General features: G+C 40.3%; 1 protein-coding gene across 1 annotated transcript in view; it reads left to right on the forward strand.

The window, feature by feature from the left end:
- galnt9 (polypeptide N-acetylgalactosaminyltransferase 9) overlaps window positions 1-18695 on the forward strand; it is a 120040-nt gene that overhangs the window by 12525 nt on the left and 88820 nt on the right. The window contains exon 2 of the mRNA XM_087848892.1: window positions 3163-3343. Coding sequence (XP_087705018.1) covers window positions 3163-3343 — 181 coding nt within the window. The remainder of the gene's footprint in view (window positions 1-3162; window positions 3344-18695) is intronic.

An 18695-nucleotide genomic window follows, 5' to 3' on the forward strand; every position in this document is an offset into this window, starting at 1 on the left:
TTCTAGTAATGGCTAAAGTGGAAATATAGCTGGCTCAGCTGCTTGTGACCCAGGAGGGTTTGGAAACTCGGTCCCCACCTCAGTATTTTACAGTACCGTGGAGGTCTGAACATGCACTTTTTCCCCCCCTCAGCCAAGATGTCACTTTTGACACCGCACAGCATTTTTCTCCATCCCTTTCTGAAAATGTCAGTGTCACAGCACCAAAGCGACGGCTCGTTAAACACAGTCATGAGTCATTTTAATAAGAGCAGAAGGGTGGTTTGAGTCCGGCGCTGAATTTAGCTGTGTTAGACCGAAGGAGCATACTGTAACACGATTGAGGCTGAGCGAGAATGGGCTCCCATTCACTGCTAAGTACGCAGCCAGGCAATCTGGCCACTCTTTGGGCTCTTTGTGAGATAAAAGGACCTGCATGGAACAAGCGCTGTTTGAATAACCACTCCACGGTCGTGGTGCTGCTGCACACATGCTCCCAGAATGCTTCTATAATTAGCTGAATAGAGCCATTAGGTGTTCAGTGCAACATCTGGTGTGGCCTTGTTGAATCAAAGGTTTCTGAAAGAATCAGTCGTTTTAAATCTACGAGAACAAACTAAGACTTCAAGACAGAGAAGTTGTGTGTGATCAAATCAGAATATTGTTTATACAAATTGATTGTGTTTTACATCTATGCTACCACCAGCTGTTCAGCTGATAGTGAAAACCCATATATAAAATCATGCATACAGTCATTTGCAGTGTTGGGAAGGTTACTTTTTAAATGTATTCCATTACAAAATACAGAATACATGCCCCAAAATGTATTCTGTAACGTATTCCGTTACGTTACTCAATGAGAGTAACGTATTCTGAATACTTTGGATTACTTAATATATTATCATGCTGTTTACAACTACATGAATGTACTATTGCTGTGATTTATTACTGTTACTGAAGGTCCGCGGCTCCGAACCGTAGTAAAGGGACCTCTGGCTAATACGGTGGGTTCTGTGTCGGCTCGTAGCTGAAAACTAGCTTTACTTTGTTGTCTGGGTCAACTTTGCTAGCAGAGACAGAGAGAGGCGTTGAAAGGCTGCTCCAACAGAACTTATTGTTTTTGGAGGAAAACACGAACACGGTGTACAGTCGAGTCTTAATAGCTTACTTACAACTGGGCTCGTCAGGCTCTCTTCTTGGCTGCAGTGGTTATTATTATATTTACATGCTTCCAGCTCCCGTTTTTGCTCGATGACAGCTCGTACTTTTCCTTTTTCTCCCTCCCTCGCTCACAGACACATAACGTGTATAGCAGTCCATTCTCCCTGCAGCACGGACTACACTGCCCATGATGCTACATTCTTTAGAGCTATACCTGTAGCATTCTGCCTATTAGCTTAGCACAGCAACAACAAAAAGGCCTCTCTCACCCAGGAAACACGCAGAGAGAGAGCATCACCCTGTAACCATGGCAACCGTAACGCTGCCGCCTGGAACAGCAGCACATAGCTGTCAAACAAAACCCAAACAGTCCTGACCCGCCACAATATGAAACAGGGAAGTACCGCCGTGTAATCCATTTATTTCAACAAAGTAACTGTATTCTAAATACCACCTTTTTAAACGGTAACTGTAACGGAATACAGTTACTCATATTTTGTATTTTAAATACGTAATGGCGGTACATGTATTCCGTTACTCCCCAACACTGGTCACTTGACACATGCTAGCAAAGCCGCGAGCTCTAAGCAAATTAAAAATAGTAGAACGAGAACAAAAGCTTATGTGATGTGTTTGCAGCAGTCCACACACATTCAACATCGGAGATTAACCTCAGCTTTAGACCGGATGCAATGTCAGGCTGAAGATGGAAACTGAGTGTAACGGCTTGACAACAACTCCACGGTGATCATGCCAGATTTGAATTTGTTCCAGATTGTTTTTTGCCGATATTTCAGTAGGATTGCAAGATTTTTTTTCTTCCCGTGAAGGTTTTTCTTCGGTTATTTCTCGTATCATTTCAGATAACTGGTATCAACCTCAGACAGAGTTATTAATTAGTCTGCCATCTTTGTGATCTTAATTAAAAGGAAACCCTCTTCTCATGCAATATGGGGAGGAAGAGGAATGCTTCTGAAGTCTGAAAACCGCAGACTAGTGCAACGGTTTGCAAGAAGCGTGAAAACCATTGATAGTTTATAATAACTGAAAAGAAATCCCAGATCTCTAAGATGTGAGGGCTTTAAAGACACACGAATTTGGTCAAATTAACACTATTGAAAGTCCTGTTGTTTTAAAAAGCTAAGAAACAAGTATTGGAAAGTGATTTGCTGACTGCGTTCCTCACTGAAGGTCCCGATGAAGGATCTTCCAAAGTCTGATCCATCTCTGTTGTTTACGATGTGGTGCTGATGTTTTTAAAGTGCATCCTGCATATTTATCTGGAGCATATTGTGTTTTGGATGTTGTTAAAAAGGCATCCACACAATAATTAGATCCAGGGAGAGTTATTCACAAAATTCTAAACTCTGTCTGTTGTCTCTGTAGTAGTAATTTTAGGTTTTTATTTATTTATTTTGTTGTCTGTCAAACACTGAATCGAGAGCTTTTTAACAATAAAAGGAGGAACATTTTAATCTGAATGTACAAACAAAAAGACGATGCACATCTAGCTTTGTAATACGGAGCTTTGATTTGATGACATCAAAGTGATATGCATTAATAAAATGGTACAAAACGCATGTGTAGCCCAGGTAAAACTATAATCATTATCCTTCTCAGTGTGGGTTTCAGAGAGTTTTTCCTTTCACACTTGATTAACCGCTGACAGTTTCATGCCTGCTGTTCCATATGTGACCTAAAGTTGTGTATAAATTCTGTCTGGTGTCTGTTGTAGAGTTGGCCGTTCTGCCACGGTGTCTCTCAGCTTCTTTGCTCTTCCCTGTGACGTCTGTGTCGGTGTTTTGCAGCTTCTTCATTGACAGACACTGTAATGGTACCCTATGGATGAACCCCGCTGGGTCTCAGAGCTGCTGTGCACCGGTTTCTTCACACTGCTAGGCAATGTCAATCACCTGCCCCCTCTTCTCACCTCTCTATGTCTGCTCTGTGTCTGTATATGTGTGTTGGAATTCATGGCTACATCTGTATAATTGTCTGTCGCATGTGTTATTTTCCTGGCAGGTTTAGCAAAGCCCATGGGGCTGGTAGAAGGGCCCGGAGGCCTCGGCCAGGGGGGAGCTGCTGCCACTCTGGGAGAAGATAGCCGCGATGCCGAGAGGAAGTACGAGGAGTATGGCTACAATGCTCAGCTCAGTGATCGTATCTCCCTGGACAGGAGCATCCCAGACTACAGGCCTAAGAAGTATGTCTGCCTGTGTTTCTGCTCATTTTATGCCATGTACATTCTTCTTCCAGCTACAGCTCTACACCTGTTTCTTTCCCCCTGTGGCTGGCTCTGTAGCCTTCAAAAAAAGACTTGTTTTAGGTTTGGTTGGCTTTATTTTTTTACTGCATGAAATGTAAGGCAGAACATTACCATTGAGTGCACTGTGCATTTTTCCTCGTCCACTTCTTTTATTTATTTATTTATGTTTTGCTTATCCTCTGCGACATTTACTGTGCAAAGTTGAAACAGACCGTCATGCAACTAGTGTTAGAATTGATAAACTCTACAAATATAGCCTGAGGCTGAGGATTAGTGGACTTTGCAAGAGCTTCTTGCAGGTTCAGGTGAGGTCAAAAGTGCAGGGAACAGTCATGTCTTTGTAATACTTTCTTAAAATCAGAAAGTCACGTGTGGATGTGTTCTTAATTTTACATATTTTCTTTTTCATGCATGCAGCAGTAAAATAAATAGCGACCATATGAGTTGACTCAGCTTCTGGGTGCAGGCCTCCACTGTTTTAGATGTTTTTGAATAGACAGCTTTGTGTCAGCGGTATTTATGTGTAGCATGTCTTTAAGCTAAGGGTTTAAAAGCTCACAGTGTACACTACAGCCTCCAGGCTCACTCTGTCCCGAACATCAAAAATTTAAACACCTCACAAAGAAACAGTCTTAGGCTAAGTTGTAGCATTTCCACATATTAAATACTGACCCCCTGGATCTTCGCCTTAGCTGATGTTTTTCCTGTTTTGTGTCTTTTTTTCCTGCCATAAAATGGTATTGCTCTGTGCTGTTCAGGAACCCAGGTGCAGCAACCTTTAGCATGTTTGCTTTTCAGAGCAATTTAACTGTAAATGTATATTAGCCATATAATAGCTCTGTAGATTACACAGATTTTGTATATAGTCATGCAATAGACTGGCAAACTGTCCAGGGTGTACCACACCTCTCACCTCTGAAGCAGAAGAGAATGGATGGATGCATAGAGTCTGTGGAAGCTAGCAATGAAGTAACAGATCATTATATCAACTAGCCGAACTTAGCTAAGCCTCTATAGCGCGCTGTTATATAGTTTTAGCTCATATTTTTTTTTAGATCGATAGATGTAGCAGTGCTGCACATTTTTCTTTTTTTTTGGTTTTCTGACGTTATATAATCTTTGATGTCAACTAGCTAGCTGACGTAACATCTAACGAACTCAAGCTACCAAATCATCTTGTTAGTGTATGCCTAGACATTATGCTTTGTTGTTACACCTGGAAAAAATGGCACATTGATCATTTCACTGGAGTCAAAAGAATTTGGACCATTTTTAACCTTCAGTAGTTGCTCGGTGATTGTAAATGACCTCATTAATATTTTGTAAAGTGTTTTGTAAAGTTATGAGTGACCATGTCTGTATCCCAATTCAGGGTCTGCAGCCTTAAAGTACGCAGCCTCAACGATCCTCAAGGGCCGTGTACTTAAAGACCGCTAAGGCCGGAAGTGCGAGGCTTCTGAAATGGGACGGTCTAGCCTCCGTTGCGCTGCCCAGGTTACCTAGCAACCATGATACTAACAGCTGGAAACGTTTCATACAGCTTTGTTTGACAGAAATGAAGGAGAAAATCTTTTGTTCATTTGTTTGTTTGTTTCTACATGAGCTTTGATCATTCTCTGTGAGATTAAGGTCGACTATTGAACGGCGTATATTTTAAAGTAAAGGCTTTAAAACCAAGTTAGTACAAACGTCACTAATGTCACATAACTTTGCAGACATGTGGCCAACAGTAATGTTTTAATGTTCTTTATTATTAAACATTTGCACATAAATAAGTGACATAATATTCAGTACTTACTTAAAGTTTACTCTTCCGGTGCCCCTCATCCGCCGTTTTTTTCGGCGAAATTATCCACACCCACCGCCGCGCTATGCATTCTGGGATATGTTGGGCCACGAAGTCTACACCGCCACGTCCTAAAAATTCAGGGAAATTAAGGACGCATTTGAGGGACGCATTTCGAGCAGCCTTTGAATTGGGACAGCCTTCGTGGCGTCGCTGTGACATAATCGGCCTTAAAATGCGGCCTTTAAGGATACAGCCTATTATATTGTTGGAGTGGATGCTTTTATTTTGAAAGCCACAGAGCGACAAGGTGCCGTAAATTAAGTGGCGTAAACCATATAGCAGAAGCGCGAGTTTTAATGCACAGACGGGAATGGGGAAAAAGAATGGCTATTAAGGTGCAACACTGAGTTGAAAGCAGTTTCTTAGCACCTGGTTGATGAGGGAACAAGGTTTGTAACAAAGTTTGTCCTGTAGATATGTATTTTGTTGTTTTACGGAGCATATAGCTGCTGACCGCTACTAGTTTTCACCCACTAGAGGGTGCTAATGTACCTCGTCATGTTTAGGCAGCGATGCAACGATTTCCCTGTTATATGCAATAATTTACAAGTTTTAGTGTTATTTGTTTTGTAAGGTAAAGAGAATTAATTTGTGATTAATGAATAAGTCAAAAGGTTAAAGGTAACACACTGTTTGATTTACTAATAGTCTTTTATTCTGTATGTTGTAGCTCTTACGGTGTGTTCACATACACGGCTGTTTAATAAAAGGATTGTGAACCATCAGTTTGAGAGACCATCTTTTCAACCGGGGATGCTACAGTGATTGCTTAGTATTAGGGATTGAAGGAGGTTTTGGAAACAAACTAGCTAATCACGTCAAGATAAAAAGCCCATTCCACTGCCAGCATGCACGTATAAGCTTAAGGTGAGACGCAGCATGTTCCCTCAAAGTGTACTATTATGTATTGTCAGGACTTCTTCCACAAGACACTGGACCCTCTGCACTTAGTACCTGCTGTAGGCGAGTTGATGAGGTGCCATGTAGGACAGAAACTGTCTCATGCCAGTTTTCATATTAAATAGAAAACTGCGAATGTCACTCTTGTAAATTTAATGGCAACCAGCGGGAGAAATTCCTGTGGTTTATATCATTAATTTTGCACTGACTGCTCTGAATGTCCTATTAGCACATGGCATGTAGTAAACTTGCCCCAAATTTAAATGAGGAGCCTCATAATCCAGCTACTTTTGTTTCCTAATAATATATAATAGAATTTTGCAAAAAAGTACATTTCTACTGTATTTATGGGAAGTGACATGAAAGCACATTGCTAGACATGCCTAATATGACAGGAAGTGCAATAAGATGAAAGCAACATTTGAGCTGTTTTAATGTTAAAATGTAGATTTTATTTTCTTTGCAAAAGAAACCCAGCTGACACCCAACAAAGAGCCTTAATTTTCCTTTTTTGATGTTATGTTTTATATTTAGAAAGTGAATTATAGTTGTGAAACAATAGGAGGTGGAGGAGATGGCTTGGGTTTTGGGGGATAATCGGGGCTGTGAGTGGTGTTGATATCTGACAATGTCAAAGAACAATGGTGACAGAAACACAGAGAGGAAATTTGACAGCCCAGAGAGGATTTTAGTGTGGATAGCTCATGATTTCATCCATGCTGCTTTGTTTTAGGTTCTTTTTCACGCCCAGAAAAATTAGACAAGAGTGGAGTGGGAAGGAGGAGATTGGGTTAAAAAGAGCTTATTAATTAATAAAGTTAGCTAGGACAGCCTCTGGAATAGAGAGGTTTTATGAAAGGCTGTTGTTTTTTTTTTAATTAAAAGGGTTGGCTGGTTGTTGGAGGGCTGCAAGATAAAAAAAAAAAAAGTGTGTGTGTGGATGGTTTGCTTTCCAGTTTCAAATGATGCTGCCTTTATTACTGTTAGTATTCAATTCAATTTTATTTATATAGTGCCAAACCACAACAAAAGTCGCCTCAAGGCGCTTCATAGATACAGAGAATAGTGATGCGCGAATCATGAACGAATCGTTCAATACTCGAGAATCACTTTACTGACTCATGAATCATGATTCACAAGCCCAACTGACTTACTGACTCATCCCTGTTGCTGTTAGCAGCAATGTATCTAGCTTATAATTAAAATTGTGGAGAAAAACACAACATCCAGTATCTTAACAAAAAAATTTCTGCTCCGAACTGGAAGAAAAAACCCTGAGTAGAAGCTCACATCAAGAAAATAGCTCCTCGGTTCACAGTAGCATTGCTCTGCTAACATGCTAACAGCACATTTGAGCTACTCACCCCCTCCCTTCCTGTGCTGAATCGTAAGCGTAAGCGAATCGCTCAGGACTCGCTCACCCCCTCCCTTCCTGTGCTGAATCGTAAGCGTAAGCGAATCGCTCAGGACTCGCTCACCCCCTCCCTCCTGTGCTGAATCGTAAGCGTAAGCGAATCACTCAGGACTCGCTCACCCCCTCCCTCCTGGCTCACAGCTTCTTCTTCTTCTTGGTTGGCAACCAATGTTAAGGCGCATTACCGCCCCCTGGCTCACAGCTCAGTGGACATTTAGATGAGAAAATATATATTTAACACATTTAAGGAAAATACTAATAAAATTAAAAAAAAAAAAAAGTTTATTAAGCAATTTTGATAGAAAATTGCTTAATTTTAGAAATGTTTTTGGTCTATAAAATAGTTGTTTTCTTTTAGAATCATTCATCTTAGCAGTAGGATTTACATGAAAAGAGAAACAAATTAAGTTTGAGTAAAAATGTACATTTTTTGCACTCTCTGGTCGACTGACTCAGTGAATCAAATGACTCAAAAAATCCGATTCACTTTGGTGAGTGACTCATTAAAACTCGATTCAGTAAAAAGAATCAAATTTACCATCACTAACAGAGAAAAACCCAACAATCATATGACCCCCTATTCAGATGCTTATTGGTGTTTGGATTTTGTGCTACTTCCATCATGGACCAGATTCTGACAGCTTGTCTTCATCCGCTTTCCTCTTTCTCTACCTGTGTTTATGTGTCCATATATTAATGCATGTATTTTCACAATTCGTCACCCTCATATACCCACATACACAAAGACATTCTCAGACTCCAAAAATAAATACACGATGTCAAACTAGATAAAGCTTTTGTCATTTTTATTTATTTTAGAAACTGCATGAAAATCAATGCAGTGGGAAGTGAATGCAGTTTTTTTTTCCTTTTCTGTTTATGTCAGTGAAGTCGCACTTTGGAGAACAATAGAAACATCGAAGCGGTGCTCTGAGCATGTGAAGGAATTGTTTGGAGGGATAAAATATTGCGTGTGCAATCAACACAACACTGCAACAGCCAGCGTTGTTGTGGCACTAGTGATTGTGGATTTCTTTGCTGCCTTCACACGTTGTCTTTCTAGTGTTTTTGTCCAGAAGTTTTCAGCTTTTTTAAGCCTTTGAGGAGATTTCTGCCTCAGACTACACCGCTGCACTGCTTTAGAGCAGGGACCTTGTTCTAGTCCCCCTTTTAAAGTGGTGTGACACCAAAGCTAATCTAGAACTGGATGTATGACTAAGACTTCAGTTGCTGTAATGTGCACTAAGGCTACGTTCACACTGCAGGTCTTAATGCTCAATTCCGATTTTTTGATCAAATCCGATTTTTTTGTCTGCTCGTTCACACTACAAATAAAATGCGACAGCAAACGCTCTCTAGTGTGAACGCTCAAAGCGCAAAAGAAGATGTCACACACAACACGCTCTGTTTAGACCCAGAGCAAACAGTATTGTTTGACTGATGGCCTTAATATAAAGACTTCGGACTTTACGTTTCCTAATTTTTGCTTTAAGTTATTTTGTTATTGACATAATAATGTAAATAACCTAATAATGATCCTTATTGCTGTTTTAGAGGAGCGGTGCTTCAAAGGATAGTTGCAGATTTCTGTCAGAATCTGCAGATTATACAGTACAAATAAAATGTTCACGTTTCTCCAACGTTGTCTTCCCAACAGTTTCACCGGATGGACAGGAAGCATTCACGATGTCTTCTCTGGCGCTGATAATTGGCGTCTGTCTCGTGTCAGTGACGTAAAAGACGGATTTAATGCGACATGACCGTTCACACAGCAGTCGCTTTCTAAAACATCGGATATGTATCGGATTCAGAACCACATACGAAAGTGACCCAGATCAGATTTGAAAATATCGGATATGTGCCGTTCACACTGTCAGACCATGATCGGATATGAGTTGCATAGGGTCAAAAAAATCGGATTTGATGCGCTTTCGCCTGCAGTGTGAACGTAGCCTCAATCTAATAAACTTATATAAGCAGTGACCTGGAGAACATTGTATACATCAATCCACAAATCAGAAAGTAGTTGGTGCTTTTGTCCTACTTATTGTTTCTCTGCAGCGTGTGATTACAGTTAATGAAAAATTATTAACACCTAGCAACTATCTCGTGTTAATATTATAATAAAAGACTTTTTGCCTCGTGTTTCTACCTGGTAATTGTTACTCGTTGTTAAAGGTTGAGTTGCAGTTTAATAATGCAATAATTATGATAATGAATAATGCTGAATCTTTTTTTTTTTTTTTTTACTGCGTTTGCAGCTCCTGAGCTTGTTTTAGGATCAGAGGACAGATATGAAGCAGTAAAGTTTGGCGTGCTTTGGGTCTTTTTGTGACAGAAATTACATTTTCAGCAAAACTGTCTAAACACTGACACACATATCACTTCTTTTGACTTTATTAGTAACACGACATATGGTTAGTGTCAGTCACCTGTCACAACCAATAGACACATGCCTTGAATCATACCAGTGGTCGACTACATAGCTCAAATGTTAGGAAATACTGTACGGGAATAATATTCATGTGTCTGTTTCATTTCTGTTTGTTACAGATTCAAAAACAATATACATTAGGTTGATTAAATACAGTAAAAAATATACAGGATTTTCATCTTTGTATCCTCCCTACACGGACTCTGTGGTTGTGTAACCACTTCACCTTCTTTTCGCTGACCAAACTTTATAAAAGCATGAAGCTCTTCATCTTAGTTAACTTGTAGTCTGTGTATCTTATTGAGAGACAGTTATATTGATTGACATTATAATGATGATCTGCAGTTTACTGAAAGAGCTAAACACAGAGACCGCTTCCTCGAGGTCTTTCTAGTTCCAACCTCTACTACACCCATCGTCTGATCTATTATCTCTGTGATTCTCAAATCCCCTTTCAAATTATCTATTGTTATGGAAAGTTATAAATTTTTACACTGAGAAATTATTAAATTAAAACGTAAAATGAAATCCACTGTAGTGTGTGCAGTGCAGCTTTGCTGACACATTTTCTCCCCCAACATAATATTGCTGAAGGAACTGCTTGCTTCTTGTCTTTTTCCCTCCCACGTCCACTTGGTGGAATATTTTGTTTCACTCGTTCTTCTCGATTAAACTTGCTCACTAACAAAACACAATTCTTATACAGCAATAGAGAGGTGTTGATCAAGCCTAGGAAGTTGAACAGATCTGTTTGTCAGAGTGAGAAAGTTTGTAAGTTTGTCTGTTTCAGAGAGTTTAGTGATCGCTGCATCAGGAAAGTATTGGGAGGTTTAGGTATAAAAACCTATTAAAGAAAGGACCACTGGCTTCCTGCTTTAGGTGGCTGCACCAGCCTTGTACGGAGTTACATATTTCTGATTTCTAATTCAGATTCAGTAATTATATCCTGCCGGCAAAAGGTGACTGCCGCAGTACCGAAGTGAGGTTAAATGCAGGAACCAGGCACTTCCTGTCTAATGGGCTTTTAATTGAGCAGAAGCCATTGAGCAGAGAGGACTTTGATGACTACAGGGAAGCAAAGTCCATCACCATAACCAAAAGAATCGACACGTTTCCAAGCCGTCTCTTTTTAAACCCGCCTGTCAACAGCAAAACCAATTCATAATAATACGGCAGCGTTTGTGTCTCTCACAAAAACCTGTAATCCCCGCTCGCCACCTGCTAGTCTGTATTTCTTCTCTCTGCCCTTCTTTCTGCGAGGGACATTCTTAACTGAAATACCAAAGGACTTAAGTAGGCTCTATTTTATGTGACTTTGTACCTGCCATTCGCCGTCCTTGGGAGGCTTAAGTATAACAGCTCATTGGGCTGTGGAGAACAAAGCGATAAAGGCAGACAAGCTAGAGAGATTACTGATGCCCAGAAAACAAACAAACAAATATATATATATATATTTATATATATATATATATACCCTCCTGTTATACGTGAGGATTTTTATTCAATTACTCCAAATCTCACCTCTATCTTTACTGTCACTTTGCTGATTTGATTTCTGTTTTGTCGAAATAGTCGTTAAAACTAAAACCGCATCGAAGCGTAACGCGTGCCCTTCTTCCCGAGGACCCCACATCTTGCGTTTGCCCGCCTGTGGGAGGGTGATAACCAGCAAGGGAGGCTGCAGAAACAGGCTTACCTCATCTCCTAAGCGTCTGATACTGCAGAATGGGATCATAAGGTCTCCGCGGTGCAGAAGCTCCTGCTGCAAATTGATGCTCTTTCCAGTGTTACAGTTTATCGCCCGGATGGCGGGCGGGGGTCGGCGTGAGTGGAGTGTTGGTGGGGGGGCAGAAAAATGACAAAGCAAACTATTATCTTTCAGGGAGGAGTGTTCGCAGATTGGAAAGTTGCTTTGGTGTTGCCTGCGATGCGCGGGTTATGGGAGGTTAATGTGAAATTACACAGCAAATAAGAGCGGCCAGCGGGGAGAAAGTCAGATGGAGTGGCCGGGGCTGCAGGCTGCTGGAGAAGGAGAAAAGGGGGAGGTGTGATAGGAATACATCTTAATCTGGCACTCTGTTTCTGTCAAAGCTTGTTCCGGGTCAAATTATGAGAGCTGGCCAGTGAGCTCAGTCCCATTACTAACAGATGAGTCGATCGCTCATCCTGTTACGGCTTTACAAGGCTTCCCCGCTACTCTAGACAGGTACAAATTTAAGGTTGAGCGATGCCCTAAATTGGATCCAGTAACTAGGGCAATGGAACTACAATATCACTTTACGATGTCGACACTGAAATCCACCCTCGCGCCACGTCTCAACTCGAAGCAGCCATGCTGCCCGTGACATTTTCAAGATTACTCTGGTAATGTTCATTAAACACAATCTCAGCACTGCATATATGACTGGCAGGTGTGAAATATGCATTACTTTGTTTTGCAAATTTGTCATGCTTTAATTGTGTCTCTGCAACGGAGAGCTGCGGCACAAAAGAACCCTCCTCGAGCTCATTGCCAGATTTGTTCTTGTATTTATAGACCTGGCAGGGCAGACTGAGAGAGGCAATAGAGAAAGCTGCGAGAGGGAACAAAGGAGTTTCTGAGCACAAATGCACAGGGAAGGGCTGCAATGATACAGTGGAGGGGTTATCAATCGAAACGTTCGTGCATTTACTCGTAAACAAAACACAAGAATTGAGCTTAAAGCATGAAAATACACAGAGCGCTTCATCATAAACACTCTGTGGCTTGGTCGTCCTTTTATGAGCTCTGCTGTCAAATACATGTAGCTGTGGAAATGGGTGTGGTCGATAACAGAGCGTGACGTCAAGCTTTACAAGTCAAGAGAAGCAAACATGAACAGCTAGAAGCTTCAGCTGGTTATAATTCCTGTGAATAAAAAGAAATCAGTATTGAAAAACATCTCATAAAGACTACAGTTGCTTCTCAAATAAACCCAGATTAAAAAAGAGAAATCCAACATCATGCCGGCCAATTAATTTTGTTTTTGTTCTTCGTTTTCACTGGTTGTTTGGTTTAGTTTTTAATCACTAAAAACGACTCTGTTATGTTTAGGAAAAGTCGTTTCTAAATGCTTCTTCCCAACAATAATCCTGCACAAATGCACTCAACAGTATCCTGTCCATTTAATTTATGTGTCACGCCCATCCCATCTTCATGCATATCTCTGTTTTTGACATAAGGCTAGTCTTATTCTATGTTTGTCCCTTATTTCTTTCTTATTTCTACACATATCAGCCAGAACATTAGAACCTGATATTGTGTAGGTCTCTTTTGTGCAGCCAAAACAGCCGTGACACATGAGGGAATTGACTGGGACCTCATGGGGTATCCTGTTGTGTCTGTCACTGGGAAACTGACAGTGAATAGGGCTTGTTTCAGCGCATCCAGTGAAAGCATGATTGGACTGGGATCTGGGGAGTTTGGGGAGGCTGGGTCAAAACCCTTGAGCTTTCTGTTGTGTTCAAGGAACAGAGCTAAAGCGCGGTGATGGTGCCGCTGTCCAGGGGTACCATCGCTGTGGATGGGTAGGTGTCACATGAATGATGAGTTTGCCAGCTGGACATTCTAGCAAGATAGTTAACATTCATAAAACGTCTGTTTTTTAATGCCGTGGCTGAACAGTTTATATGTCCAGTGATAGCACATGCGATATTTTGCATTTAGACCTCAGACTTCAGTTCAAACTTGCAGTTTAAAGTTGAGAGGCATTAAAAAGTTTAACTTTTTCCAAAATTTATATTCACTATACTAAGATGTGATACGGAGAGCATGCAACAGATATGCAAAGTAAAAATGCAAAGTGGATGAAGGTAAATAGAAGACGACCTTTCAGAAACGCTTTTTTATTTATTTTAGAAAGATATGGAAAGCATTTACTATATAACTTCACAAGTAAATAAGATGCCATCTGCTGTGCCATCCCACATATTTGCTACGTCTTCCTTTGCCAGTTCTCATTGTTATAACACGCACACAAACACACACACACACTCACACACAGACACTCACACACAGACACTCAGTGGCTGTGCAGTGAGCACCAGGAGTCTTCCACTGGGTGGAACAAGGATGTAACTATAGCACCATGCCGGGCTCCATCTGCTATGTGGCCATCCCTCTGTGGCCTGACCCCACGGATGCTGCTGAGTCAAAGTGACATTCTGGTTCACAGGGGTATTAGAAAGCCGAGCACCAGCAGAGAGGCAGCTCACAGCAAGAGTGGACGAGCAGCAAACATACCTTTTTTTTCTTCACCTTTTTTTGTCCGGACAACTAGAGCCGATAGAAAATTGTTATTTCCTTTTCAGTAAGTTATATTTGGATCTAGTGGGAAGAGCAGGCCGTAACCAGCTTACAGATAAGACAGGTAAACAACTTAAATAGTGCACCCTAGATGAGGTCTAATTGGATGCATCAGCTGAGCCATCGGCTAACAGTGTTGTCAAGTTACTTGAAAAAAGTAATCAGTAACTAATTACTTCCCCAAAAAAGTAATCCCGTTACTTTACTGATTACTTATTTTCAAAAGTAATTAGTTACTTAGTTACTTTTTAAAAACACGATTTACAACCTGAATAGGTGATAAAGTGATAGATCTTTCAGCCCAATTCTACTTTTTCTACATAATCCATCATACAAAATGTAATCAAATGGAAAAGTCTCTTTTTAAAACTTGTTTTGTTAGTTTTAATCTTTTAACTTTATGCATCAAGCAAAAATTTAATTATCTGCAACATTCTCTGACTGGAAGAAATTTGTTTAACATTTAAACCTATTTTCTGCACATTCCAGCACATAAAATAAAATATTTTTTTGTGTTTACACTCAGTCTTTCAAATAGATGCAAGTAAAACACAGCAGAAAATAAATAAAGTCACAGACTCAGCGGTCCTGTTGCTCTATTTTCACCTGTAAAGCAGGAGCGGGATAGGCGGAGGTTTACCCTGGTGCAGGTGTGCCGCAGCGGTCAGTGGAAGGATACGGCAGTATCTGTGAATTTCACATTATGTCGTTGCGCACTCAGTGCTTGTTTGGAAGTTTAGGGGTTTTTTTCGCTGTAAAAAGAAGTTTTCTTCCCACGCACAACGGACACTAATGTTTTTGTCACTTTTTATGGAATCAAACTCAAAGTAAGGTCAGTACTTCCACGCTTTAAACGCTGCACGCTCATACTCTCTCTGCACTCGATATATGATCCATTGTTGATCTGCACACAGCTGTTGTCACGAACGTCGCACTCGCTTACGTTACTGTCATGAGACATTCTCGCAAAAAAAATCACTGTTTTAGTATCGCAGTAACGCGGCGTTCCTACGGGAAAGTAACGGTAATCTAATTACCGTTTTTGCAATAGTAATCCCTTACTTTACTCGTTACTTGAAGAAAGTAATCAGATTACAGTAACACGTTACTGCCCATCTCTGTCGGCTAATGTGAGCTGGCACTAAGATCGGCTGATCTGGGAGGTCCCAGCATTTGTGGCCTGTCGTAATATGTCTGACTACATGACTATAGAGATAACTGAAAATATCACCGCTCTCATTACTGTTTTTACAACTAAGGATGATGTCAGCAGCGTTGGCGCCTCTCCGTCGTCGTATTTAGCAAAACACTTTAAAGGCTGAGAAGGATTTACTGAAGCTAAATGGGAATCATAGTTTTGTTTACCCTGTAGTTCATTTCTATCAATATTCAGACGCAGAACAGTACTACAAGTGTTTCCTGCTCTTGTAAATAATTCAGCCACAGCAGTTATAATAGCCACCTCATTATCCCCGCATAATGAATTAGGGACGTGGAAACATGGGGAAATAAAAGCAGATGTGAGTGAAATGTGTTTGTCAGGCATTGAATTCTGAGCCTAATTGGGGCCGTGTGGAGGGGGGGCAATCACAAGATGCTGACTGCGTGCATTCACAGTTGCCACAGGAATCAGTTAAGTGCTTCTGTCCGGTTAACACTGTTATTTCTTACTGCGAACTCGCAGTGCATCTTTCAGAGAATACTGTATTTTCCCGGAGATGACAGGGACGTTTGCCAGACTTGAAAACAACTATTATTAGCCGAGGAGAGTCTCAGCATCGTGACAGAATGTGTGAACTTAGAACAAGTGACGCTAGCGCACAGATCATTTTAATAATTGGGTCAGTCTCGGTAGCGGCACGATGTAGGACTCTAATCACAGATGTACAAAAGGGGTTGCTGTGGAGTCTGTGTGAGGAGGAGGCAGAAAGTTGGGAATGGATAGGGAGGGCTCCGCGGTTATGAAGGATGAAAGGAGGCTGAATGGGAGAGGGAGGAGGAACATATCAGCAGCCTTTCTACTGCAGGAACCATGAGCAGACACCCTGATTGGCCCTGTAAGCCTTTTTCTGTGCAGTATAAGATCGCTCTGACTCACTCAGTGATGTAATCATTTTGTGACAGGTGCAACCCTGCATTCATTTTATGTTATTTCTTTTTTCTCCACCTCTGTGGCAGATGGTATTATGTTTGAATGAGCAGCAGTCTGTTTTTCTTTATCTTAGTTCCAATAGGTAGCTTTCCCCCCCCTTTTTTTCAAACTGGCACATGTTCCAAGTCAAAGCAATCAACATTGAGTTTTCAGGGACTCTCAGAAGTACTCACTCCAGAGTAGGTCCTTTTATTTTCCCTGAAAACGTCCGTCAAAGACTTTGTTAAATTGTCTAATCGTTGTTTCGCTCAGTATTTGAAGTATTTGTTTTGTGTATGTTGTTTTTGAATCTGATTCTTTATTATTCATGTATTTGGCTTCTTCACATTCAGCACGCACTCTCCCATTACGCAGAACGGAGATAAAACGCAGTCAGTTTGACTTTTGGCTGCCTGCTTCTACTAGGATGTGTTGTCTTCATCGTACCATCGGCACCGAAAGGTTACTATAACAACAAACTTTACTCTCCATGTTACCAAAGTCATACTTACAGTTTCTGGTAGGCTGGCTGTGCTGTGTGTTTTTCCATGTGGTCTCTTTGTTATCTTTAGTTTCTTTTCTTTTGCAGATGAAAACTGGGTCATTTGTAAATTAAAATATTTATTATTCCTCTGCCTTTGAGATAAATAGTTGTGCATCGGAGAGAAATATAAGAGTGTTTGCACTATGAAAATTCCTCTTTTACAGAGCATTTTACTCACTCAAGGGAAAAACTTCTTTTTTAAATCCAACCAGCAGAAGCAAACAATGAGCCCGATGTTCACACATTCAACTCACGAACATCTCTGATATGAACCTTTTAGCCTTTGATATGGTTGTAACTCATGACATTGTCCTTGCTTACCTGAACACCTAAATGGACCAGAGCCATTATTAATACCACGACTTACTCCTGTGATTTCCCTGCTACAACATTTCAAAGTGTCAGCTTCAGCCTTCCTGAGATGGCTCCACAATTTTCAAACTTAGCAAACCTTTCCTTGCTGTAGACTCACATTAACATACATGCATTGTTCCAAAAAATAGTAATGTCAAAGTATCTTACTGTATATTTTACAGTTTTGTACTGTCTTACTAGAATATCATTACATTTACATAGGTAGACTGTGATTTTACATGTCAAAGGTAAAATAACACAACATCACTGTAAATATAGTAAAACACAATTTACTTGTTTTTTAAATATATTTTTTTGTACATATGCATATTTAGATTGTAAAAATACATCCAGAAATGTATCATCATTTCACAAATATTTGTCTGTTATGTGAGAGAATGATCTGTTAAATTCAAATGTAATACTATGGAAAAATATATAAAATGATCGAAAATTAATGAGAATAATCAATAATTAAAGGAGTATTTGAATTATAATTGTGCTGAAAATTACATGTCATCTATGTCTGATTCAATAATTCAGAAGTAACAATTGAAAATATAATTAATAGGAATAAAAACAAAAAAAAAAACATAAAACATTGCACGGCCACGCTGTGCTAATTATATATTTCAAAAAATAAATGTAGAGGTAGGAATTGCAATTAATGTAAATCTCAAAGTATTCACAACATTCCTGAACAGAAATAGGCCTCTGCACCTGGGGTGAGGGTGTGGCCATGAAAACAATGTGACATGCCATTGGATGTTGGGACACATAATAACATGATGCAAAGCATTGGCCAATGAATGTGAACTAACAACCACAAGGTCGCGTGTATGGCTGCGCTGTAGGAAAACATCCTAATATAAAAGTATTTTACTGCATGTTACAGTTTTGTTCTGTTCTTCTAGAATATCATTAAAGTTACGTAAATAGACTGTGAATAAATGACGACCTCGGAAAAATGAGAAAATATGAGAACCGTCTGGACTCAATCTACACATGTTCACTCTTTTCCTTCAAATCACTTCGAAACACGCTATTTAACGTCATTAAAGTCCTGGTCAGGAATAAGGTTATGGTTAGGCCTAGGGATAAGGTTAGGTTTAGGGCTAGAATACAGGGCTGGAACGTCAGTGTCATTCCACTGGATTTCATCCATAACCCGGCGCGACGCGGAAGATCTCCTTTCGCGTTCCTCAGGAACGCCGCAGGACGTGACAAAACGTCACCATGTTACACCTCGGGAGTGAGAACGGGCTGATAGAACATGATTCCTATAAGCTTGTGTTACATCACATAAGTATTATTATCACTGCTATTTAGGGCGATCGTG

The sequence above is a fragment of the Neolamprologus brichardi genome, chromosome 12 (assembly GCF_056152115.1).
Source record: "Neolamprologus brichardi isolate AB-2024 chromosome 12, ASM5615211v1, whole genome shotgun sequence".
NCBI lineage: Eukaryota > Metazoa > Chordata > Actinopteri > Cichliformes > Cichlidae > Neolamprologus > Neolamprologus brichardi.